The sequence below is a fragment of the Hemicordylus capensis genome, chromosome 2, assembly GCF_027244095.1.
Source record: "Hemicordylus capensis ecotype Gifberg chromosome 2, rHemCap1.1.pri, whole genome shotgun sequence".
NCBI classification, from domain to species: Eukaryota; Metazoa; Chordata; class Lepidosauria; order Squamata; family Cordylidae; genus Hemicordylus; species Hemicordylus capensis.
The window spans coordinates 267,370,479-267,396,907 of record NC_069658.1 but is presented as its reverse complement, the minus strand read 5'-3'; the positions used below and the strand labels follow the sequence as shown (position 1 = coordinate 267,396,907).

The window sequence follows — 26,429 nt, the reverse complement described above, 5'->3', positions numbered from 1 at the left end:
GTCTTCCACAGAGACAAGGTAGTCTTAAGGCCGGATACTAGGTTTCTTCCCAAGGTAGTCTCTACCTTCCACCATTCGGAACTGATTACTCTCTCGATGTTGTTTCCCAATCCGTCTTCTAGCACAGGAAGAACCTTACACTTCTTGGATGTATGAAGATCCCTAGCATTCTATATAGACAAGACAGTCTCCTTTTGGGAAACTTACTTGCTGTATGTAGCCTATGAAGGACCTAACAAAGGAAAACAGAACTCTTTTCACCGGCTCTCCTGCTAGGTACTGGAGGCCATCACCTTATGCTATGCCTTGGCTAAGAAACCCTTGCCTGGTAACGTTAGGGCTCATTCTACAAGAGCTGTAGCTTCATCAGCAGCCTTTGAGAGGGCAGTCCCGCCAGATGTCATATGCAAGGCCACAACTTGGGCCACCCCTACCTTTCATGAGGCACAATGCCTTGGACACAAGGGCCTTGCAGGATGCAGTCTTGGGCAGAGTGGTGCTCCAATCACTGTTCTCTCTCGCTTTTTTTTGCATTTTAAAATTTTATTGGCTTTTACAATAACTTTACAATCCAACTACATTCATTTATTTGATTAAGTAAATATTGACTTCGCGCTTACCTGTCTGCGCAGTTCACGTTAACTATACATATGAGCCATTGCTATAATAATTCAAAACATACATACTCCACATTGCTACTCGATTTTACCCTACCCAACCTGTGTGACCAATTATTAAGGGGGTCACCTTTAATTAGGAGTATTGCTTCAGATAGGCTAATACAAGTCCCAAAAAGAAAACAGATCCCAGACACCAGCTGGATTTAGTTCATCAGTTTATTGTTACATCCTAAATATTAGCTAAACTATAGTTCATTCACTCACACATGCATACTTACCAGCCCCAGTTAAAGGTGATCAGTCTTTAACGGGGTGTTGGGAGGAGCTGGGGCCCCATGATGTTTGGTGCTTCTCCGAGAAAACCTCTGTTGATGCCTGACTTTAAAAAGGGTTGCCTGCCTTTGAAGCTGGTTTGCTGTTTCATGTTTACATCCGCCTGATCCTAGGATCGACCTTCATCCTTGTTTTCCAAGCAACTCCTTTCCTGCTGTGTTCGGCATTTTATCCAGTTTTTTCTTGTCCTTTGGGGTCATCTGCATTTCTCTCCCAACATTTTACCATGTTTTGGGGGCTGGTATATTGCTTACTCATACATTATTTCAGTCACACACACAGAGTTAGGCTATCATCAGTTTAACCAGAAGTAAATCATTCTATTAGGTTTGCTAACAATCCTTGAAGTGGGAGCAATTCTCCTTATCAACATCAATACTTCATTCGGTTATACACGTAGGCTATAGAACTACAACGTGAACAATCACTTTTAATCAAATAACTATACTAGCTGTATTATATGTCACCTGCTGTTATTACTATATTTCAAACCCTGCTGAAAGGTCCATATTAGAAAAATAGTTCTTTTTTTTTCATTCACTCACACATGAATACTTACCAGCCCCAATTAAAGGTGATCAGTCTTTAATGGGGTGTTGGGAGGAGCTGGGGCCCCACGATGTTTGGTGCTTCTCCGAGAAAACCTCTGTTGATGCCTGACTTTTAAAAGGGTTGCCTGCCTTTGAAGCTGGTTTCAAACCCTGCTGAAAGGTCCATATTAGAAAAATAGTTCTTTAAGGAAAGTAAAAATGGTTCCCAATCTTGTTTGAAACATTCCAAATTTTCATCCCTTATAAGTGCTGTAAGTTTTACCATCTCAACATATTCCAAAATGTTTATCAACCAGTCTTCTTTTGAGGGCATTTTATTGTCTTTCCATTTCTACGCATATACTATTCTAGCTGCCATGGTTGCATACATAAAAAAATGTTACATTTCTTCTGGAGAACTCTCCTTGAGTTATTCCCAGCAGGAAGGATTCTGGCCTCTTAGGAAATCAATCACTGTTCTCTTGAGTCTCCCACCACCAGGCACGTCAGCTTGGATTGCACACAGGAGTGTGAAGCACAGAGTACTTCGAAGAACAACAGGTTGCTTACCTGTAAGTGAGGTTCTGTGCCTTCACACACCTACCTGCACTCCCTACTAAGATGCAGTCTCTCACAACGGACTCTTAGCCTGAGGGAAACCACAAGGGCACATTGCTATATTAGTAGAAGGGGAGGGGTTCCCACCAAAATGCAGTGGAGAGATAGCTCTAGAAGATTCTCGTAGTGGCCTCTGTGCAGGTGCAAAGTCCAGGAATGTGAAGGCACAGATGACCACTAGAAGAAACATATTTATAGGTAAACTACCTGTTCTAATTCCTTCTGCTTCTGCTTTATTATGCAATATAAACAGCATCAGAAAGTGGTTTCCCTTTAGTCTGATCCTAGAGTAGAACCTGATTTCACTATCACTTGAGCAAAGAATTATGGGATACCCATTAATTCTCTTATGAAAATGATGTAGAGAAGCAAGAAGATAAAGGGAATGTGAATTGTGAACAGAAGTAGTTACAGTTGTCATAAACTATGGACCAACTAGTTCTGCTTAAGAAAGGAAAATGTGAATGTAGCCAGAGATACTTATTGTATTTACCTGAATCTAAGACTAGTCCCCCCACCCCAAGTTTTTTGATATTAGAAATTGGGAGGTCATCTTATATACAGAGTTCTGTTCCTTTTGAGTAAATGCAGATATATAACCTCTATTTTTTAAGGGTGTCATCTTAAATTCAGAGTCGTCTTCGATTCAGGTAAATACTGTAAGTGGCAGTGTGTTTCATTTCATGCTACCATGAGAGCTGGTCTTGCAGAAGTGAGCATCAGTTATCCCCTTTGCTAAGCAGAGTCTGTCCTGGTTTGCATTTGGATGGATGAGTGCATGTAAGCACTGTCTGCTGTAAGATATTCCCCTTAGGGAATGGGGCTGTAGCTCAGTGGTAGAGCTTCTGCTTTGAATGCAGAAGGTTCCAGGTTAAATTCCTGGAATCTCCAGGTGGGGATGGGAGAGATTCCTGCCTATAACCTTGGAGAGCCATTGCCAGTAAATGTGGACAATACTGAGGCAGATGGATCAATGGTCTGACTCGGAAAAGGGCAGCTTCCTATGTTCCCACACAAGATAAAAACAAAAGGTTGCTTCGCAGTATTTGCCACCCAAGTGCTGTAATGATTTTGCTTTGAAGAGGCACTGAGATCCATTTCATTTTATATTTTGTTTCCCCCCATTCCCTGTCTCAGGCCATGGTACATTCCTCTCAGCACTGCGCTGTCTGTATGCAGTTTGTCCGAAAGGAAAACTTGTTGTCTCTGGCTTGTCAACACCAGTTCTGCCGCAGCTGTTGGGAGCAGCACTGTACAGTACTCGTCAAGGATGGAGTAGGAGTTGGTGAGCTTGGGGCAAAGCTTTTGGTACACTTTTTGGTACACTTTAACCCCATTTCGGCTCTCCTCTGCATGCACTGTGCACATAAGGTAGCTGATCTTAATTCTCCAGCTTAAGGCTTTGAAGATCCAAGCAAAAGCTTTTTGGAGTACAGTATTATTCATTCATTCATTCATTCGATTTCTATACTGCCCTTCCAAAAATGGCTCAGGGCAGTTTACACAGAGAAATAATAAATAAGATGGATCCCTGTTCCCAAAGGGCTCACAATCTAAAAAGAAACATCAGATAGACACTAGGGATGTGCACGGACTGGTCCGGCGGTCCGGCACCGAGGGGGGGTCTCCCTTTAAGGGCGGCGGGGGGGGTAGAACTTACCCCTCTGGCCGCTCTTCCCCCTCCGGCGCTGTCGTTTAGAATGAAGTTTTGGGGGCGGCAGTGCGTGTGACGGCGGCGCATGTGCCGCCGCGCACACACGCGTGCTTCTCTAAGAGCTCTTACGAAGGCTTTACTAACAACGATGGGGGCAGGGGCGGCAGCGACGAACGCTGCCGCCCCAAAAACCTCATTCTAAACGACAGCGCCGGAGGGGGAAGAGCGGCGGGAGGGGTAAGTTCTACCCCCCCGCCCTTAAAGGGAGACCCCCCCTCGGTGCCGGTCCGGACCATGCACATCCCTGGAAGTACTGTGCTGGGGGTGGGTAGGGCCAGTTACTCCCCACTGCTAAATAAAGAGAATCACCACGTTAAAAAGGTGCCTCTTTGCCCAGTTAGCTAGGAGTTGGCTGTAGTCATCATTACTCCTATTGAAAAGAGGGGTGTCCCCCCCATTTTTTCTTTATCATCCTTTTAACTGGCATACCTGTCATAACTGTACGTAGAGAGCATGAGTGTGGTGTAGTAAGTATACCTCACTTTGAATTCACATTTTAAAACTTTCTGGCAGCTGCAGAATGGCTGCCAAACCCATGCTGATTTTCTCCCTGATTCCCTCTGCTGATTCCCTCCCCCATATTTATTGCCAGTTTTCCATAGGGTGGGCTTTCCCAGTGTCTTCTCTTCAGCTGTATGTGCTGAAGGTTAATAATGCTCTCTGCCAGTTGAACAGTTCTGGTGATAGTTATTTAGGTCCAGCTTTCCAGAAATTATACCAAACTACTTATATAAAATGTATGTTTGAACTATCAAAAGGTTGTGCTTTGCCCTAGTAACATCTGATGGGTGCCTTTTAAAGTTACAATGGCATTTCTGGTTTTCCTTTTTCCAGGTGTCTCCTGCATGGCTCAAGACTGTCTGCTCCGGACGCCAGAAGATTTTGTGTTTCCATTGCTACCTAGCGAGGAGCTGAAAGACAAATACAGACGCTACCTCTTCAGGGATTACATTGAGGTATTGCTCATTCCAGTGTTTTAGCTCCAGAGTTGTGCTTTCTATGGAAATACACATAATACACTTCTGTGATTTTTTACATATGTTATCTTTATGTACTAGATTCATCTTCTTGAAAGCAGATACTAACTTTTTTATTTTGCAAGGCTTAGAGTAGGAATAACAGGAGGGCAAAAAACAGTAGTCATGGGTAAGGGATAGGAAATTGGGTACTGATGCTAAAACACTTGACCACCAAAATCCCTGTCTAGTAACCCCTGGCACTGCCGCACTTTTGTTCCTCAGTAACAAGGGCTGGAAGTTTGCTGTACTAAAATGAAACTCATTTTCAGGAAGCCCAGTCATGTGGCAGATAGTCTGCATATGAAAAATCAGGCGCAGAGGGCATGATCAGCCCTAGTTATTTGAGAAAAGGATTTTGCAAGGCCAACTCTGATTTACTGCAGTAACTCTTGATGTGATATTTCAGACATTTTGCAGCTTGATCAAAAGTGCATAACTGGCTGCATGATGCACTGTATGTGCCTGCAGCTCTAGTAAACCTAACATGATCTCAAGTTCCTGATAAAAAGCATCATTTGTTGCTAATAACTCAAATTGTTGGACTGCTCAAGTTAGTGGTGAAATATAAATATATTAAATATAAAGCTCTCCGATCTCTGACTTTGGTAAGATTCTCTTCCCTTTAAAAACAATATCAGTCTACTTTTCAGAAAGCATTGCCGTGGCAATGTGCAAGAAAACCAGACAATAAATTTCTCTTCTGCAGAAGAGACTGATACTATATCTGGCATCTTTAGCTGATACAGTAACTGTTCTCTTACTACTTTAATGATTATATGACCCTTCTCAGAGTGCCTTGGGTGACATTTCATAAAATACACCAAAATCAGTTTTAAAAAACAGAAGATAAAGGGTAAAGGTGATGTACTTAATGCATTTTAAATGTTTGGGTACATTTAGAAGTTTTATATCTTTCTGCAAGTCTGCAGGGACAGCCAAGTTTCCCAGGAAGTGTCTGCATTGGATCCCTGTGAGTCTGATTGCCAGTGTGAAAGGATGGACCTTTTGCATATGGAAACTTGGGGAGAACTTGTGTGTTGTTTTTTTAAACTCATTTAGACCACTTTCTAATAAACACTTTTCATGTGTCTTTCACAGAGCCATTTCCAGCTGCAGCTCTGTCCTGGTGCAGACTGCCCTATGGTCATACAGGTACAGGAGCCCAAAGCCCGCAGAGTGCAGTGCAATCGATGCAACGAGGTTTTCTGGTAAGGAAGTGAAAGTAGAGCCTTATTCACACACTAGGTTCAACACACATATAGAGTACACTTCCTATCTGTACTCTTCTCTTAAGAGTAGGGATGTGCACAAAACCAATTTGTTCAGTTGGAATTCGGACCGGGCATGTTTGGTTCTTCCCCCCCCCACCCACTCGAGCCAGGCCCGGGTTGGTTCAAATTAGACCTGGTTTGGGCCCGGTCTGAGAGTGGCGGGGGGTGTTACAAGAGTTGTAAATAATCAATTTCTTCACTCCGGCTGTGGTGGCCTCGGGGGGAGGGGAGAGTGCTGCTGTGGCTGCGGGGTGTGTGATTGCGGCACCCACCCACCCCGCTACCCTTCCTGAATATCCCTGGGCTGTTTCTGGTCGGGTTTCTTGGGCCTCAAGCCATTTGTGTGACCACAAGAGACGACTACAGGAAGACATGATAGAGGTCTATAAAATTATGTTTGGAGCAGAGATAGTGGACAGAGAGAAAAATTTCTCCCTCTCTCACAACCCTAGAACCAGGGGGGTTATCCCATGAAACTAAATGCCAGAAAATCTAGGACAAACAAAAGGAAGCACTTTTTCACACAGCATATAATTAATCTATGGAATTCTCTGCCACGGGATGTGGTGGTGGCCATTAGCTTGGATGGCTTTGAAAGGGGCTTAGACAAATGCATGGAGGACATGTCTGTCAATGGCTACTGGTCTGGGAGCTATAGGGCACCTCCAGCCTCAGAGGCAAGATGCAGAATACCAGTTTCAGAGGAGCAATAGCAAGAGTAGAGAAGGCATGCCCTCACCTCCTGCCTGTGGGTTTCTCAGAGGCATCTGGTGGGCCACTGTGTGAAACAGGATGCTGGATTAGATAGGCCTTGCGCCAGATCCAGCAGGACTGTTCTTATGTTCCTATTGGCCTTTGAAGAAGGCAATGCTTCTTTGCTGCAGTATGTAGTGACAGATGAGTTGCGAATACTCTGCACAAAAATTTCAAAACTCAGGGCCAAGTTAAATCTGATGAAATTATGCAAACAAAACATGTCCATTTTGTATAATTCTGTTTCTCCTAGTTCTTGTTGGAAGACAGGATGTGCAAGCAGGGCATTGTAGCCCAGCTACCTTATTTCAGGAAATCCTCCAGCTTCTGAGATTTCATCATCTTTTTATCCCCACATCTTTTTTTCAAGCTTATGTCTGTATACATAAGTTTTAAAACTTGCTTTCAGTTGAGGTGGCTTTTTCTTTTAAAAAAAATCAATCAATAAATTTCCGCTCTGGATGCTAAATGTAATATCCAGTGCCAAATTCTGCTATTGCTTGGGATACATGTAGTCCTACCAAAAGTTTACATGGTGCTTGTGAAGAATTACAGATTACACTGAGCTCTGCATATGGGTGCTCTTCTCTCCTACATTACAAAGAGTGTTTGGGCAATGATTTCCAGAAAATGGACACATGTTTCTCTTTGCTCAAGTTTCAAGTGCCGGCAGATGTACCATGCTCCCACTGACTGTGCCACCATCCGAAAATGGCTCACCAAGTGTGCAGATGACTCTGAAACGGCTAACTACATCAGCGCTCACACTAAAGATGTAAGGGGGTGGGGAGGCAGGATGTGACAGAATACTGGATGTTTATTACAGTTTTTATTGCTCTTTATTAACTTTTTTCAAGTAAGTTTCCAAACTAGCTTGTGTAGTGTATTAAATGTATGACAGAGGACTTGCTGTATTGAATAGGACTGCATCACACCAAGCTAATTGGGTCCAAGATGATACAAACCCTATCAGGGGATTTTCCACTGGAAACTATTCTGATGAAAATTTGCTCTGATTGCTAGGAAACTGTATGATACAATATCACATCATATCAGTATTGTATCGAATGGTATTGGGCTGGGGTGAGGAGTCTTCCTTTTAGCAAAATCCAGCTTCCTTGATGTAATTAGCATGTCCACAGTGGTGGATTTAAAAATCCTTACCTTGTTTTGCCTGGTCTCGCCCTAGAATGCACCAGGAAAGGAAGTACCATGATGATGTTGCATCCTTTTTCCTGGTGCATTACTGGGGCGTGGATGGGAATGGCTGCACCCTATAGTTGCAGTAAAACTAAAGATGAGCACCCTGTCCACATCCCAGTACATCAAGCCAATACGAATTATTGGCTTGATGAGATCCCGATCACCTTCCACATTGTTAGCACGATGCGAGGATGGTCAGGATTGGCCTGATAATCTGGGCCATACCCAGCCCTAGTATTGAATTGTTAATCCCATATTTAATGCCCTGGCTTCTGTTGTTCAGTCTCTCCTCCCAATATCACTCACCAAGACCCACCAAGCAAACTAAGGACACATTCATACAAAACAGAAGGAAGGAAAGACATTGGGGATGGGTGAAGAAGAGAAAGTATTGAACTAAACTCGCTGTGCACATACCTGGTCTTTCACTTCTCCCAGAAAAGAGGATCATGTCCCAAATGTAGCACACCAAAGAGTTAATCTCTTCCTTTTAGGGAAAGTAAGGTTATCAAGAATGGAAGATGTAGGGCAGAAACTTAAAAGCAGGATGGATATGTCAAAACAGACTCTTTATGAAAAACGCTTCTTGGCAAGAGGATTATATTTACTCAGGGGCAGGGTGGGATGGGGGATGTATAAAAGCATACCAATATAGTACAACTCTATATAGTTTTGAAATATGGATGATAGATAAAGTAGAAGAAAGGAAATGGAAGATGTGGATTGTGGTGTTGGAAAATGTTTAAAGTGAGGTGGATAGGAAGAAAAACAAATGAAGGAATATTAGAGAGGGATGCAGAGTATAAAGAAGCATATGCTGCTGACTTAGACCTTGGATCCACCTAGCCTAGTACTGTATACTTTGGCAGCAACTCTCCCAAGGTCTCAAGCATAGGACTTTCCCAGGCCTGATCTCGAAGATCCTGTAATACGTGTGTTCCACTATTGAGCCTTGATAAGGCACATCCAAGGTTATAGGGGACTAGTCCAAGTTATAATTGAAGGGAAATTGGAAGAAGAGGAAGACTGGGATAAAACTTATGTGCAGTAAAGTAAAGAGGGGGGGAAAGTAGAGAAGTTTGCAGGTCTAAAAAGGCTGGCAGGTGACAAAAAATTGAGAGTTGTTGAAGGCCAGTCCATGGACTGAATCACACAAGAGTATCTAATATATATGCCCTTCTTTTTCTCCCCAGTGTCCCAAGTGCAATATCTGTATTGAAAAGAATGGTGGCTGCAATCACATGGTGAGCAGATCCTGAGCAGGATAAGGAGTCCTTTAAAATATTTCTCAGTTTTGCTTTATCTCTGTTCGCTCCTTTTTTTAATGCCTTCTTTCTTCCTCTTGCTCTTTCTTCTCTCTTCCAGCAATGTTCCAAATGCAAGCATGGTAAGTGGACAGCATCGAGTTTTGCCATTTTGTGCAAGGATGGAAAAGGCTGATTTCCTTTGATGCTATGAATATGACCCTGATCTAGTAAATTTATTTATTTATTACATTTATATCCTGCTCTTCCTCCAAGGAGCCCAGAGCGGTGTACTACATACTTGAGTTTCTTCTCACAATAACCCTGTGAAGTAGGTTAGACTGAGAGAGAAGTGACTGGCCCAGAGTCACCAAGCCAGCAAGTATCGTGGCTGAATGGGGATTTGAACTCGGGTTTCCCTGGTCCTAGTCCAGCACTCTAACCACTACACCATGCTGGCTCTGACCTCTAGTGAAGAACATATGATGATCTCTCCAGTAGGATCTTGGTCACTTGGAGAAAAGGAGTATTTGTTTCTCAAGACTGCTGTTTTTCCATATGCCTTGCACAGAAATTTGTGCTCTCTTCTTCTCCTGCAGACTTCTGCTGGATGTGTTTGGGGGACTGGAAGACTCACGGCAGCGAGTACTACGAATGCAGTCGGTACAAAGAGAATCCTGATATTGTAAACCAAAGTCAGCAAGCACAGGCCAGGGAGGCCCTTAAGAAGTACTTGTTCTATTTTGAGAGGGTAGGAGACATATCTTTGGCCAGAGCCAACTGTGGCATTTTTCCATGCACTCTGCCTTGTGCAAAGGTCAATGTTAACAATGCTTGTGTGAGAAACTGTTGGTTGGATAAAGGATTCTGTTGCTGAGTAGTTCAGGAGTCAAATTCCTTTCTTCCCTTAAGGTTACCTTGCCAGATAGAAGTGCCATTCCAACAGTCGCGGCCAACTCTGTAATAATAGTGCTCTTTCTGAAGCCAACAATAGTAGCTTGCTTTATGTTTCTTGACATTGAATTGCTTGTGTTCTGTAGTGGAATCTTCCTGTAACAAAGTTTGCTTTCTATAGCTCTGCATTCCTCCACATGACACCAAAACGAATAAAAGTTCCACTTCATGGGTAGTCCAAGACATTGCGCTGCCCAAGGTGAAGGACAATCTCTCTCTTTCAACCCCCACCCACACACACCCCTTCTGAGGATGGGTGCTTAGCATTCTCAGGCTATGCTGTCAAGGCGGCCATGCGTGAGCACTCTTGGAGTCTGCCACCAAGCCAGGCAATGGTGGCAAAGACATTCTTAGCTTGTGTCAAAGTGGGAAATGTGCCCTAGGGATGTGCACGGACCGGTCCAGAGGCCATTCTACAGGCCTCCGGACACGGGCGGTTCGGTTCGGCAACTTTTGGGTGGGGGGTTCCATTAAGGGCGGGGGGGCTCCTCCCTGCCGCCCCTTTGCCTGCTCAAAAGCCAAGCCGGCAAAGGGGCAGCAGGGAGTTATCCTGCCACCCGATTTCTATTGAGAACAGGATTGAAGGGGGCGGCAGGGGGATTGGGGGCAGCAGAGGGATTGAAGGGGGTGGCCACCGGCCAAGCTGGGTTTGAAGGGAGTGGCAGGGAGGTATCCTGCCGCCCGGTTTTTAGTTCTTAACGGAGCCAAGCGGGGATTGAAGCAGGTGGCAGGGAGGTATCCTGCCGCCTGATTGCTCAAGTTAATACGGCACCATTGTTGGGAGGGGTAAGTAAAGCCCCCCCCCGCCCTTAATGGAAATCCCCCACCCCAGTGCCGGACCGCAGTTCCGCGGTTCCGTGCACACCCCTAGTGCGCCCCAGTGGGGTGAGGAGGAGAAAATGAGAGCATGCCCCAATGAGGTGAGAAAGGATGGTGGCAGCAGGGAGACCTGTAGGATGGCACCCATGGTGGTGGGGTGCTGGCCATTGTCTCCTTTGCCCCTCACCATGCCCGTGGCTGAGGTGATTGCTTCACTCTGCCTCATGGAAGGGCCACCCCTGCTCCTTTTGGTTTGTAATTCTTTCTTAATCTCTTTTGAGTGTAGAACTCTCCCTGCCCCCCCCCCAAAAAAAAACCAGGTTACACTCAAAATACATTACAGTACACTGATAAATTACTGATTACTTACAAGTCACATGGGCAGTAGCTCTTCTGGGTTGTTGGACAAAGATCTTTCCTAGTCCTGGTACCTGATGTACTTAGCTGTGAAGTCCAAAACTGTCTAATTGCAAGGCATGGTGCTTCACCACCAAGTCCCTCAGGACAAAAATAGCATCTGGTTACCAGAAGTGATTCTCCTTTCAGCAGCGCTCATGCTGATATCCTGTATTGCTTTTTTTTTAAAACATGGAGGAAAGAATTTGAAATGTGCATTGATTATGTATACTCAGCTATCTGGATTGTCTTTGGGATTGCAAGGTGAAAGAAGTAGCAGAGAGAAATGAAGGCAGAGCAGGTGAACCGAAATGGAAGCTGCGAGATGGAGCCATGCGGGGCTCAGAAGCTCCACTGGAGCAGTAGCCATTTGTAGACCCTAGCTTCCCCTTTCCACATATGAACTTAAGGATAGTGGCTTGATTGCTAGTTCTAAAAAGGTATACCATGATTAAACAACTGATTTTAATGTGCTTTAGTTACTGTCAGCCATTTTGGCCTCTTATGGTAGAAAAGCACATATGAATGTAAAACGTGGGAGCTGACAACTAGCTTTCTCTTGAAACAAAGCAAATGTTCTTAGAAGACGAGACTGTGATCCAGGGGAAAGAATGGCTTTGCCACAACTCAGCAAATGGTGGAAACCTGGCAACTTATTATCAGAACATAGCCTTGCTTTCCTGATTATGATCTTCAGGAGCTGTCATGTGTAAAATGTAGTATAATGCTTGTGCAGTTTCCTGAATACACCATATTCCTCTGATATCTCATTGTAATCACAGAGCTAATGCTAATGTAGATGGAATTCTCTTATCCCTTTCAGATTCCATTGCTAAAAAGACAATGTTGATGATATTAGGAACAGGGATATGTTTGCATTCTGGTACATCTTGCCTCTTCTAATGGAGAATTAAGAGGCGCTTCAATGCTAATTTCTCCCAGTGATTTGCTCCAGTCTGCAGGGCCCCCAGCCCATATTCTTGCTTGTTTTCCCAACAAGTGTATGCACTGTATTTTCATACTCCTTTCTTTTCACTTCTCCAGTGGGAAAACCACAACAAGAGCTTACAGTTGGAGGCACAGACATACCAGCGAATTCAAGAGAAGATACAGGAGCGAGTGATGAACAACCTGGGCACATGGATAGACTGGCAGTATCTCCAGAATGCAGCAAAACTACTTGCTAAGGTGAGTATACTAAATCAGGAAAGCGGGTGAGAAAGTTTTAGAGGAACCACTTGGTCATGAATTGCATTGCTCTGGGATGCTACTGCTCATCTTGAGGGCTTAAATGGTAACCGGGTGCTGGGCACAAATTCCAAACTATTACCAAGAAAGGGCTTACATTGTGTTCTTTAGCACTCTGGATTGATATGGTTAGAGTTCTGAAACTTAGATTTATTTTATTATCATATTTTCATACCGCCTGATATGTACATCTCTAGGCGGTGTAGAGAACTTAAAATTTTAAAAATGCACAGATTAAAATACATGGCACTAAAATAAAAACAATAGCATAGAACAGTTATTAAAACAAATTATTAAAATTATTAAAAATTGATAGGGGGTGGGCTACTTGTAGAAGTCAGCTCTTCTTTGGGGCTATTAGAGGGTGAAGAGGGAAGCAGGTTCTGGACACCTCATTTTTTAAAAAATGCAGCCTGCTGAAGCTTTGGGGCTAGAAATACAAATCCTGCAAAGCTCATCCTAGCATGGAACTCATCTTGCTTAGTGGACATAGCTTGCTACCAACTCAACTCACCGTGTTGCATAACATTCTCTAGCATGTTCAGCAGGTATAACTCCTGAAAGTGGGTGCAGTTTTCCAGTTCTTTGGTCATTACAAGCTAATGTTGACAGGAAACTCCCCAACATTTGAAGAAAAGCAAATAGCATCTGTGCAGGCATCATAAAACCATCCCAGTCTCTCTCTCTCTCTCTTTTTCCCTTCTTCTAGTGTCGTTACACGCTACAGTACACATATCCATATGCCTACTACATGGAATCTGGTCCCAGGAAGAAACTGGTAAGACATGTAGCTGTGTGATAAAATAAAGACTCCAGGATGGGAGACTACCTGAGTCTCCTTTAAGTAAGCTGCTTTGAGCTACTTGGAGCAAGTGCATAAGTGCAATAGATAAAATAAATCTGTTCATGGTTATTGATATATTTTGTTTCCATGGGGAACTTTATCGATTCAGAGTCTGCCTAAAACTTCCCATCTGTCTTCTCTCCATCACCTGCAAAGCCGAGTAGCCTGTGGTTCTGTGGGTTCTTCACTTTATTTTTGTTGGGGAGGGAGAGAGGGAACACACAATAAACTGCATTTGGCAAGTTAAAAATGAGCAAGTACTACCTGTTGTCCAAATCTGCCGTTTAGGCTTTGTTGGTTAGCGTTCTGAAATTATCAGTTTTTAAAGCATTGTTAGGCCCTAAACAGGAATTAGTACAGTCCTGTAGAAAAAAATGTGTCTAGCACATAATAGCTTTTCTTCCCTTTTGAGAAATACCTTTTTGGAATTTGAAAAGTATTGTATGTTGCAGTATAGTGATCTCAACTTACAAAAGTCTTTTTAAAAATTCCTGCATCAGTCTTTATGAATTCTTCCGTGTCACAGACAGGGAATGGAGGATGAGAGCGGATAAGAGAGGGTGATTTATCCAAGACTGGAGCTGGGATTTGCCTAGGAGTTAAGTCCAATACCTGTCTACTGCTCATGCCATTGCACACTTAATGAACAATCTCAGCCTTCTGGCTGCTTGATTCCGTTAAATGTGCCTAGGAGCAGCTCATATGGGTGGAGCAGGGGTGGTAAATGAACTGGGTGAATAACCAGCCTGCACACCTGGGGCTAATGCAGCAGGAGGCACCATAAGTTGTCCAGGGAGAGGAGAGTGGGAACAATCTCTGCCCTGCTCTGCCCATACAGACCACTCCTAAATGTGCCTCAGTCTTGGCTGGCTTTTTCTCATTTCGTCTGAAGTGCCTTCTGACGTTAGGCCTGCCATATGGAAAAGAGGACAGGTCTCTTGTACCTTTTGAAAGAAGCACAGAAGAGAGAATTTCGCAGGTGCAGCTTGTCATGCAGAGGGAAGACAAGCTGCATCTGCAGAAATTCCCTCTTCTAATGCCTCTCTTAAAGGTACAGGAGACTTGTCACCTTTTCCACATGGCAGCCCTGCCTGATAGGAGCAGCAGAGCAGAATATGTGTTTCTTGGTGCAAGAGATTTGAGGCAAAGGACATAAGAACAGCTCTTCCTTTATCTGTTATATTTGTTTGCAGTTTGAATACCAACAGGCTCAGCTGGAAGCAGAAATAGAAAATCTATCATGGAAAGTGGAGAGAGCAGACAGTTATGACAGAGGGGTGAGTTGACAAGTTCTGCTCAGTCATTTCTCACTTCACTTGTCCCATTTAATGAGTTTAATAATCTCATAAAAGGGCTCAACCAAGCCTATGCAGAAGCAAATAAAGTGGCATTACAGAAGGAAATATTCCTGACATCCTACCGCAACACCTCTGGGTTTTGAATTGTTAGCAGAAAATGTTCATATTTTGCTGTGTTAATCTTGGAAATGATGATGGGCTAAAAATTTGCTGTTCAAATTAAATTAGAGATGAGTATCTTATGAATATCTCAAGATGGTTGCTTGAGGTGGTATGAACATGTAATGATAAATACATAAATGGCATATATAAAAGCTACCAGCTTGGTGCATTTCTGAGTCTATCCTTCTCCTGCATCCGTGCTAGGAGGAAACTAGTGTTGAAAGAGGAGAATGGAAATCGCCTTCTGGAGATTCTTCCTGTCTCTACTTAGTCAGTGGTGACTGATTTCCCTGCCAGTTCAAAGTATGTATAAATCACATTGGCTTTTCTTTTTCTCTTCCCCCATCCAGGACTTGGAGAACCAGATGCACATAGCTGAGCAGAGGAGGAGGACCCTGCTGAAAGACTTCCACGACACATAAGGTGGCAGATGTCAAGGCGCAGGGGTGAGAGCAGAGAGCAAGGTGGCGGTGAGAGTGGCGACAGAAGTGACATGAGCAACTGGTACAGCCCCTTCCGCAGAGAAGGGCTGAGGACAACCCTGCACCCTCCCCATGCAAACCAGACACGAGCTAGCACCACAGCTTTGTCTTCTTCTGTTTTTCTTCTCTCTTTCTGCTTTTCATTTCCACCAGGCTAGAGGCTGGAGTTCAGATTGGCACCTTTTTCCTGGGACATTTTCCTCCCCAGATCTTGGATTGTTCTGGGAGGGAGTTCTATTTTATTTTATTTCCTCAGTGGCTGTTAATAGTGTTAGACCATTACAAACTGATGTAATTTTCAACGGTTGTACCATTATACAAAATGAACCCTAGAATAACACAGACCCCTTTTTAAAAATAAATTGGAATTGGAGTGTGTTTCCTTTTTAATAAGCTGCTTGTAAACTTAATGGCTGCTTCTCTTCTCCCCACTCGCTCTCCCCTTTTCCTCCCTCAGTTCTCTTTTGCACTGAAGATTATGAAATAGTCCAGCTGTCTTTCTGTTAGCAAATCTTACCTGCACTACTTGGATTGCTTGCCCTCATTTGTGCATGAGACAAATGGTGCCTAGCCTGGGAGACAGCAGCTGTGGCCAAGGATCAGTGTACAGTTGAGTGTCTCTGCTGTTCTTTTCTGGCTATGGAAGGGGCAGCAGGGCAAAGCTCAGAGCAGCATAGGAAGTGATTTCTCTTCTGCATTGATTTGGTGCTGTGCTTTGTTTCTCTGGATTACTCTCTTCCGCCAAAACTAAAATGCTTGCAGTGTTATGGGAGCAGAGTTTCACCTCTTAATAGCGTAACAGGTACTGGTTTTGCTCAGGAGCAGCTGAGTGAGCCATGTTCCATCCATGCATATCTGTGCAACTCAGTCATGCACATCTTGATCCTTCTACATGGCTGTAATCAAGCTTGATCCCTCTTGCCCTGACAAGACCAGGTTTCTCTGCTGTGCATCAAGGTGAAGCCATTACACTTAACACAAAGCTTGATAACAATCCTGGCAGCATAAGAAGTTCTTAGAAACAATATACCAATAGTAAACTTGCGCAGCTGTTTTGGAATCTGTTCCACTGCTTGTTGAAAGGCAACCAGCAAAATTGGTGACTGTGGTGCTCAAGAGTATTTAGGGTTCATGGGTGGCTTATTTTTGGCAGAGGACTATGAACTCCTGAATGCGTTGAATGTCAGAATGTCCTCCATTCATGTTATCAAGAGGCTGGCTTCAGAACAATTGTGTAAAGACTACTGTATAAGATGTGTATGGTATGTAGCCTAATATACCTGACTGTCGTGATAATCTGCATAGAGAGGAAGATGGAGCAGCTGGCTTTCTATCAAAGTTGCTCTGAATCCTAAATGAGAATATTGATGTCACTCTTTTTGGTAAACAATGTTGCACTGAGCTTTTCTTTTGTGCATTGATCATGACTTTTTCAATTTGGATAAGGAGAATTGACTTTAGAACATTGTTGTTCTATGCTTATTATACCTGCCTTTCTGGCCTTTCACTGGAAACATCTTTATTATTGTGTTTGGATTTTGTCCTAATTCTTGAAGCCATGCCACCTCCCCGCTTCAGCTGCTACTACTACCTCAAGCACTCCAAGGGAAAAATAATGCCTATCATCTGCTCTCCTCCTCAGTAAATGGCCCCAGGACATTTAATGTGACACACACACACCCAGTCAGTTAAACAGCTTAAGCAAGTAGGACCCTGAAGCAGATACTAAGTTACGGCTAACAGTCCAGGAGAGACAGGAAAAGTTCTCCTTTCCACCCCAACATTCTCTCCTCTTGCTTCTCTGCTCACCCTCTTTCCTTTTCTGTTGGTTTTCTGTAGGTCTCTTGTAACTGATACCGCATGATGACCTCATCAGGCTTGCTCCTTTAACCCTTGTCAGTCTGCTACCCCACTGATCTGCTGTAAGCAGAGATCATGTGATTGTGTTCTCTTGGCTGTAGATGTTTCCATTTCTCTGCATGAAGTCCAGATCTGGACCTTGATATATAGAAACAGACTAAAATCCTTTAGCAAGTGCAAAAAGGAATAGTTCAGTGTGTGCGTTGATTACCTACAGGATATGTTAACAGTTGTTGGTTTGAGATGTAGTGCATAATGTACTAGCTAGCAGAGGATTATTTCATTAACCAGCCTACAGTTGGATAACGATCAGCCTCTCGATAGCTGTAGAAGGTATGGCTTTCAAATTCCTCATTTCCATTGTTGAATGCTGACCTGCTGTCCTTGCTTGCTTACATAGTGCTCGTTCTTTGAAGGAAGTGAGCATTTTTAAAAATCTTAAGATTTAATTTAGACTGAGTTGATTTGGTTCATTGAACTAATCTAGTTAAGGCATACACACTTCGTAGCTCAGAACTGTCCAGTACAAAAGGAATTTTGTGACTTGCTCTGCATTTGCCATCCAGTTGCTGCTGGTTAACTTGATTCACACTGCCATAAGGGTGAGTGATAGTTAAATTCACAAGTTTTTAACGAGATCAAATGGCTGGAGTCAATCCCATACAATGCTTTAAATGTGCTATATAAGCCACACTAATGGCTGCCACCCAGTATGGAACAGGTAGCATTCATGTGTATGAACTACCTTCTTTTTTTAGTCCCAGAGAGATTATAAATCAGCATGCATGCATAAATAAATAAATGAGCCCTCTTTCCAGTGCATCCTATTATAAAATTGCATGGTGCTCCAGCTTTACAACTGGTTGGAATATGCAATGCCCTAGGAATGATCCTCTTTTACCCTGGAAAAAGAGAATAGTGTATTTGAGGTGTGATCCTGCAGTAGAACTCACAACCAGATTTCCCCCTTGTAGAAAATGCTTGCTACTTCATACCAAGGTGCTTGGGATTGGAGGAATGCAATTAGGAATTAATGGCATCTGATCCCAGTAGGGATGTGCACAAACAGCTCGGGCGGGGCAGGGAGCAGTTCCCTTAAAAAGCAGGTAAGCAGGTCCTAACATGCTCTGCTGCTGCCCCACCGCTTTTCCAGATTGGCACTTCCTCTACCGAAGCACGTGCAAGACTGTGGCACTGTTCCCTGCGGCCTGTGTGTGGCGGCGGTGGCGGCATGCGTGGGCTGCAGTTAACAGTGTCATAGCCATGTGCAGCCTTTGGCAGAGCGAGCGCTGCACCTAGAAAAGGGATGAGGTGGCAGTGAAGCATATTAGGACCTACCTGCCTGCTTTTTAAGGAAACCACTCCATGGCCCGACGAACCATGGCCCAACAGTTTGGCTACGGGTGCCCAAGCTGTTTCGGTGCTTCTAAAGGAGGCGCCGAACCGGTTTGTGCACATCCCTAGACCCCAGTCTGCACCAACAGGTACTAAATTTCTCTGGTTGCAGGTTAACATCCTATACTGGGAGCATTTGTCTTTCTCTCTCTGCAATGCTTGAGCTTAGCCAAACTGGCAGCTGTTTTTCATCCTTTACTCTGCTTTTTAAATTTGAGCTTGGTTCATGTTTTGACTCTAATGCTAATTTTATTTTGGCTTGGCTTACATTTGGTATATTACTTGTCTTGGTTCTCTTTATAAAAAGATACGAGAATAACTATGGCAATATCTTTGCACCAACTTCTGATAAGTGAACACTGGAGGCTTTCAGGTTACACAGAATTCTGTTGGGCAGTAGAATTTGGAGTAACTCAAAAGCTTGTATGGAGACACCAAAAGAAGCTGTTCATATAGGAGAGACCTCTAGCTGGTCTTTTACTTGCTCTCTACTAGCACTCCTTCGTCCACAGCAGCAGCCACGAATTTTCTGTTGAACCTAAACTACATGTCTGCTGTTCTGTGCACAGTGTGCCATGTAGTGCTACAGGAAGAAATGGAGACTTCTATCCATAATATTGAACTGTCTCAATTCATCTAAAAGTGTTTTGTTTTGTTTTTAAATCTGCTTCATTTCTCAATAGATTTTTCTAGGAAAAGTTCTTATGTGCTCACTCAAGTCTGGACTGTTCCAAGTTTTCAGGTAGTAGCTTCTGCTATGGGAGCTTTTTATTATGCAGAGTGCTACATTATCATGGCTGCCTTTGCTCTGTCCCTCACTGAGGTATGGGGGGGAAGCAATCTCAAACTGCCAACACTTTTCCGGCATTAAGGAGGGGAAGGGGCAACGGAAAGAGCTCTTGAAACCCCCCAACCCCCGAAATTGTTTATTTGAAATAAATTGTGAATTTCTAATTTTAAAACTGCTGTGTCTGTCTTTTTCTTACTGTTCTCAAATTTCCTGATGAGAAAGGGGTAATGGGGGTTGAGAGGGGAATGTTTAGGTTCTGCCGTGTTTGGAACTGTCCTAGCAATAGGAACACATTCTTCCATCAAAAGAGTGTAATCTGCTATTGCTATTTGACATGAGGGAAGGGCTCATAGTGCACACTCTATCCTTGCATCTGCTCCAGTTCCTGAGGTATTCTGGAGAACACTGCAACTTTTCAGGAATTCGTCTGGACAGAAGTATTTGTCATACCCCAATACCAGGCCTAAGCCTCTTTCTTTTTGTCAATGTGTCATTGTGAGTGAGTCCTCATCAGTTCACCTACATGCCTTGTAATGGAGAGAAGAGCTGGTCTTGTGATAGCAAACCTGAATTGTCTCCTTTCCTAAGCAGGGTCTGCCTTGGTTTGTATTTGGATGGGAGACTACCCCTTTAGGGTTGTGGTTCTTAACATTTATTGTGGCTGGGGATGCTGGGAATTATAGTTCAGCAATATCTGGCAGACCCCATGTTAAGCCATAGCTCAGTGGAAGAACATCTGCTTTGCATGCAGGTTTACTCCCTGACATCTCCACAGTAGGACTGAGAGAAACTCCTGAAAGCTTGGAGAGCTGCTGCCATTCAGTGGAGAGAGGGGAGAGAGAGAGAGAGAGAGAATGGACAATATGGTGCTAAATGGACCACTAGTCTTGACTTTTTATTAAGGCAGCTTCCTATGTCTGCTGTTCTGTTCTATGCACTTGATAATTTTGTCTGCTGACTATTTTGTGAGATTTTGCTTCTGCTGCCTTGTAGTCCCACTTACTTCACAATCCTGACTCTGATTCCTTCTCCTGCATTTTGCCAAGCTGGATCAAACATAGTGGGGTGTGGATCGGTCTATTTGTGCACATTAATCTGTGAATCCAACAGAAGGAATTGTGTAGAAAAACTTGTGTAGGAAAACTTGCTTCTAAAAATGGCATCAAGAAAAGAATAGAATGCAATAAGGAATGTTAAGCTAGATGCACATGTATTTATCTTGGTTTCCCTTCATGGCTATCTACATAAAAGCAACTGCCACATGCCTTTTGTAGATATAGTGAGGGTCTTCTACTTGTACATATAGTAAGGCAAGGAGAGGCAATTGCCATGGGTCCCACACTTGGAGAGGAACCTCATTCAACGTGTGGTCCAGTACTTCGAATGACCCTTCTCATTCAAGGCAGGGGGAATAAAAAACTTAAAATATACCGGATCAAGTTATTTTGGTATTGGGGGCTCTAAAGTTGAGATAAGATGCAGTGGCTTATGTGTACTGCACACCGTTACGCATGCAGTGGAATGCAATATTTTTAAAGTTGTCAAGAGCGTTGTGCAAGTGTAAAAATTATGATAAAGGGGTTGTGCAATAATGCCATGATATGTAATGTCTGCACTGTCACAAAACTCTGCACAATTTTTGCATTGGTGTAACAGCACTCTTGCACAACTGTGCAGATGAACAACTGTTTCACTGTAAGCGAGCGCGATATACCGTATGACAGCTCGAGCGAAGAAAGCGCGGAGGGGCGCTTAGATGAACCCCCTAGGTCTCTCAGCCTTAAAAATCTCTTGGGGGTGGCGAACTTAAATGGCAGGAGCTGCCAACTGGAGGCCAGGTCTGCGGCCTTTTAAAAAAAAAAAAAAAAGTTTGAACTGCACGTGAGTGAGGCGCAGAGGAGGTACGAGGCTGGGGTGGCGGCAGAAATACGTATAGACTAAACAGCGGCTGCCCGCCGCGCAACCGCTAACTTAAGCTACTCCCGCTCAGCAGCCTGGAGTCCAGTCATGGCTCCTCGCGTCGCGCCCCCAAACAAACAGCCGCTTGAGCCGAGAACGTTCCGCCCTTCCCAGGAATTGGGCTTGAGTTGCTCCGTCATTCGAAGGCCGGCGGCAGGCGATGATGCCCTTCTTCAAAGCGGCCTCCCCTTGCGCCGCTCTGTAAAAGGCGGGGAGGGCAGAGTTGCCAGGAACCAAAATGGCCTGCTTCTGCTTTTACCCAAGAGCATGAAACCAAACCACCTCGCTCTCGAGGGACTGCCCTCGGGGTCATGGCGGGGCTTGAACTCGGGCCGAGCGCGCCCTCCTCCGACGAAAGGGCCCCGCCGAGTCGCCGCCGCCGCCTTGCGCGATGACGCAATGGTAGCCGCCCGTGCGTAGCGCTAGCGAGAGGGGCTCCTGGCTTTGGGCTTCGCGATAGCGGTTGCCGTGGTAACGGTCTATTGCTCCGGGCCTGGTCGAGCGCCGGCCCGGATTGTGCCTAGAATGGCAGCCGTGGCGGGGGCAGCGGTGGCAGCGGCCACGGCCGGGCAGGACGAGGAGCCCCTGCTGCCAGGGCCCCCCATCGGGCGCCGCGGCGTCTGCTCCCGGCCGTACTTCGTGGTCGTGATGGTTTTCGCGCATCTCTACGTGTTCAACGTGCTGGGCTTGCTGCTCTTCGTGCATATCAGCGCTGACGACGGAGACCCGGAGCCGGGCAAAGACTTCCCTAGCCCCGCTCAGGATCCGCCTGCGTTATCCTTCGCTCCAAGAGACTTTAACTCTTATGCCCTGCCTCGCCTCGAGGCCATCAAGGCAAGCATGATTGGGCGACGTGCAGACCGCGCTAGACGGCGCCAAAAGGGAATAGCTGCTGCGTTCGCTGCTAGATAACGAATGTGTGGGGCGGGGAGGCGGAGTTGCCGTGGGGGCTGCTGTTGCAGCATGGAGACATAAGCAAACCCTGTGTTAGGTGCTTTTCTGTTGGGGCTGGTTCTGCGGGAGGGAGGCTAGATCTGCTCTAACTGGAAGACAGGAAAATCAAGAGTTCTTCCTTCACGCCTCGTTAAGGAATTAAACTTTCTTTTCTCCTCTGTTAAGGCGTCTGTGTCTTAGTTGCGGGGCAAGCAGCAATTCAGCAAGCGACGCTTTTCCTAGAGTGAATGCAGTGATTTGAAAAGCTTTTGCCTGCTGAATTTCTGATGGTTGGCCCAGCTGCTCAAACGCGAGAACGGTGTGAAGAAAACAGTTGGTAGCCCCAGACTTGTCTGCCACCCAGCTCACTGAAGTCAGGTAGCCACTTTTGAGGACATCTCAGTTTAGAAAAATGGGAGTAAACATAGAAATAAGTTCCTTCCCACAGTGCCAGTAACTATGCTTTTTCTGTTTTGGACAAGGTTATCTTGTGTAGGAGAGCAAGCCTGGTTTCTCTTGTAGCTGAGAAATAAAGGTATGATAATTATTGCTCTTTAAGGGATTGTGTGCACTCTTTGCTTACTCTAATTGCTCTTCCAGTGTGAACAGAACAGGTAGTAGAGACTTAAAAGACTTGAAGTTCATCGGCTGAGTTATGAATATGCTCTTTGAGAATTGTTTTATTGGGACATGCCCCTTTGTAGGCATGGTGCAGGGCTGACTATCACTGGAGAAGCACAGTGACTGACTGCAGCTGGAGTTGCTAAAGCGAAGATCTGTGGCAGGGTTGTGGGCTTTGGTTGCCTGTGAGATTGGAGAGGCCAGGACTGGCATGCCAGTGCTTTCTGACCTGATCCTCCATAGGAGACTCTAAAGTAGTGGCGATATTTTTGGTTGGAGCATCATGTGTTGGTGTAGAAGTATGCAAGCTTTAGGGTTTTACAGAGCTGCTTCTTATTGATGAAACTCAAAAGCTTGCTTGCTGCTATGCAGACCGATGTCACTCCAACAAATGATTTTTTTCTACTTTGTATCTCATTTTCTTTAGGACCAACCTGATAACTACTGTCTGTTGGTCCTGGGTAGGTCTAAGCTAGTCTGTATTTAACCTGAGATGTCATCAGTAGGATGGGTCATGATTCTTTGGCCTTTGAGTAGCACAATTGAGGTTGGCATTGTGTGAGTTTTATTTTCTTTGACTGATCTGTCACCACAGCCAGGATTGGCATAATGTGCTACATAATAGTGTGACATTGAGCAATACTAGGGTTAGCACCATTTACTTTTATTTTATATTGCTTTTTTATATAAATGTATTTTGGGCGAAATAAATGAAAACAGTGGGCCATGAGCTTGTCCCTATTTGTCGGGACTAGAAAAGGTTTGGTGCACATTGGCACAGCTGTGCTTTGAACAATGTGACATATGCTAAGGTGAGTGTAATTAATCTGGTTCTATTCAGCCCCAGGTGAGTGTAACTAATATGGTCCTGTTCAGCCCCCGCACAGCATCTCTCCAGTCTCCAGTGGTTGTTACTGGTTGGGAATGTGCATGAACCTGTTCGGAGGCCATTTTATGGGCCTCTGAGCAGGTTCAAAAGATCAGCAGTTCAGCCAGTACAAAGGCGGGGGATATCTTTAATGAAACAGGTGCTCTTATTTCTCCTGCCGTGTTTTTCCCTCTGGCGCTGCACTTTAAAAGGGTCCGGTGGGCTGGCAGCGTACCTCCCTGCTGCTTTGTCAGACCGGAAGTGACTGGAACTATCTGACTCGTGTGCACTTGTAAAGTGCAGTGCCAGTGGGGGAGACGCGGCAGGAGGGATAAGAGCATTCTCCCCCACCCTTAAAGGTATCTACCCTCAAGCCGCCCCCACCGGTTCTGTGCATATCCCTATTGGTGTCTATCTTATATTTCTTTTTTAGATTGTGAGCCCTTTGGGGACAGGAAGCCATCTTTAGATATTACAGGAGGACCTCAATATTTGCAGGGGTTCCATTCTGTGGTTGTACCGTGGATACAGAAACCGTGAATATCGAGGCATTATTTCAATGGGGAATTGGGGGTTAGGTTCCCGGTCACCAGGAAAATGCGGGAAAATGCAGATTTTCGGTCAAATTTGGGGGGAAACATGGGGGGAAGTTGCTAACCATGCTTTTCTGCCCCGCCCATGTCACACTGTACCCCAGGAATGCCCCCAAATTGCTAGTTTTTTGTTTTGTTATTTAAACAGGAGCCATTTTGTGACTCCGAGAAACAAAATGGTGGCCGGAAATTAGCTCCGTGGTCATTTCCTGCCACCTCTGACCCACGGATACTTGAGATTGATGTGGAATTCGCCACCCCCACCCTACGTATGTCGAGGTCAAGTGTCTTTTACCCGATTGCAGATATGTAAATCCGTAGATAATGAGGTTTCCTTGTATTATTTTTCCTTGTAAACCACTTTGAGAACTTTTGTTGAAAAGTGGTATATACAGTAAATATTCATAGTAGTAGGATCAGCACACTATAAATCTTGGATTGTTACAGTAGGATTTGCTATGAGCAATACTGGTAGAAGTGGTACTGGTAGTTAGATTGCACATGGTTCACATTGTCACTTCTATTATCTGTGCATGGGCTTTCTTTTAAATACATGTTGGTAATGGTAGCATCAAATGTATTAAAGAAATCAAAACCTGTTCTACTTCTCCACTAATAAAGTTCTCTAGCCATTTGAATCAAAATTGCCCATCCAGACAGGTTAATTGTGTATATGCTGCAGAAACGTTGGGGGGAACAAATCCACAAAATAGCAGAGCAGCACTCAGTCTCCTTGCTGATATCTGCTTTTAAAATGAAATATGGCTCATGAATTGTACAAGGGAGTGTACAGACTTCAGATACGTTTTCCCCCCTAAAGACAAAGGCAGTCAACATGGGTATAGGACTGGAGTTGGCTAGCATTCATGTTACAAACAATGGTCAATATGTGCTTGTGAAATTCTCATAATTACATGCCATAGAACAAACTCTGCAACAATAAGTGTACTTTAAAGACTGGTAAAAGCAACATTCCTCACTACTACCAAGAGGAAAGATGCAGACTGTGTGCATTTATTGTGCAGAGAAACAATAATGTAGATGGACCCTAAGCCTTCTGGGCAGTGTCATTTCTGTACCAAATCCAGCATAATGATGTTCTACTGAATGTTAAACAGTGGTCAACATCCTATGACTTGTAACTGCAGAGGTGAGCTTTAGTGCTGTGTGCTGTCTTGGAGTTTGTCATGTAATGCTTTAGTAAGGCACTGTTTAGTTTTAGCCATTTAAATGCTGATGATAGAGCAGTTTTCTCTGCCAGGCAGATTCTTTTATTTAATTCACATTTTTTTAATTGTGGTGTTTGTGAAAACTGGGTTAAAATAGCATGAAACGTGAAAACATTTCAGTTTTGCATCATTGTGGACAAATAATACTTTGGGCCTGGCCAGAAAATTTAGTTCTGAACTTTAATAGGTCAGGACTGAAGCTTTCTGGACAGTCCAGATCCACTGCTCCAGTCTTAAGCTCCTTCAGCAAATGTTGGATGTATATCATACCATTCCACATAATCGGGTTAACTATGGAATATAGTGGTTAACTTATTCTTTTTACTTTCTCTTCAAGGTGGGACATAAACAGAAGGTGGAGCTGGTCCCTAACAAAATCCATTTCATGAAAACTCTCAGCTTGAAACCACCTATTTTTGGTAAGAAATACTAAAATTTGAACTATATCCACATGTCTTGTTGTGAGCTCTGGGCTTGTTAATAGGGAAAGGAATGATTCACATTACATAACCTAGGTATCTCCCTACTGGGCCATCTTTTCTCCCCTGTGGACATGGCTGTCCTATACATTGAAGTAATTATTGCCATGGCTACCAGCTGCATCTAAACATAATTAGTGAGCTATGCCCTTTTCAGATCCGGGGCCCTTGTTTAACCCAATTGGCACCACAAA

At 44.3% G+C, this 26,429-nt stretch overlaps 2 protein-coding genes and 1 non-coding gene across 10 annotated transcripts in view; all 3 read left to right on the top strand.

The window, feature by feature from the left end:
- The window catches only part of ARIH2 (ariadne RBR E3 ubiquitin protein ligase 2), a 49,811-nt gene extending 30,086 nt beyond the window's left edge, over positions 1-19,725 (top strand). For both annotated transcript variants that reach the window (XM_053298130.1, XM_053298131.1), the window contains exons 5-15: positions 3,239-3,386; positions 4,650-4,771; positions 5,933-6,042; positions 7,516-7,633; positions 9,255-9,305; positions 9,427-9,448; positions 9,905-10,056; positions 12,519-12,662; positions 13,432-13,500; positions 14,760-14,843; positions 15,377-19,725. In XM_053298130.1, coding sequence (XP_053154105.1) covers positions 3,239-3,386; positions 4,650-4,771; positions 5,933-6,042; positions 7,516-7,633; positions 9,255-9,305; positions 9,427-9,448; positions 9,905-10,056; positions 12,519-12,662; positions 13,432-13,500; positions 14,760-14,843; positions 15,377-15,448 — 1,092 coding nt within the window. In that variant the 3' untranslated portion in view covers positions 15,449-19,725. The remainder of the gene's footprint in view (positions 1-3,238; positions 3,387-4,649; positions 4,772-5,932; positions 6,043-7,515; positions 7,634-9,254; positions 9,306-9,426; positions 9,449-9,904; positions 10,057-12,518; positions 12,663-13,431; positions 13,501-14,759; positions 14,844-15,376) is intronic.
- On the top strand, positions 2,921-2,992 carry TRNAS-UGA (transfer RNA serine (anticodon UGA)). Its single transcript has one exon. It is a non-coding gene; the product is annotated as a tRNA-Ser (tRNA).
- Positions 19,726-21,755: 2,030 nt separating the features above from the next.
- The window catches only part of P4HTM (prolyl 4-hydroxylase, transmembrane), a 41,318-nt gene continuing 36,644 nt past the window's right edge, over positions 21,756-26,429 (top strand). For 2 of the 7 annotated variants that reach the window (XM_053296857.1, XM_053296859.1), the window contains exons 1-2: positions 21,756-22,346; positions 26,094-26,175. In XM_053296857.1, the coding sequence (XP_053152832.1) occupies positions 22,038-22,346; positions 26,094-26,175 (391 nt within the window). In that variant the 5' untranslated portion in view covers positions 21,756-22,037. Of the gene's footprint in view, positions 22,347-22,437; positions 22,824-22,927; positions 22,981-26,093; positions 26,176-26,429 lie in introns of those variants that run through there. The other 5 variants (XM_053296861.1, XM_053296858.1, XM_053296863.1 and 2 more) reach the window with 4 other exon arrangements.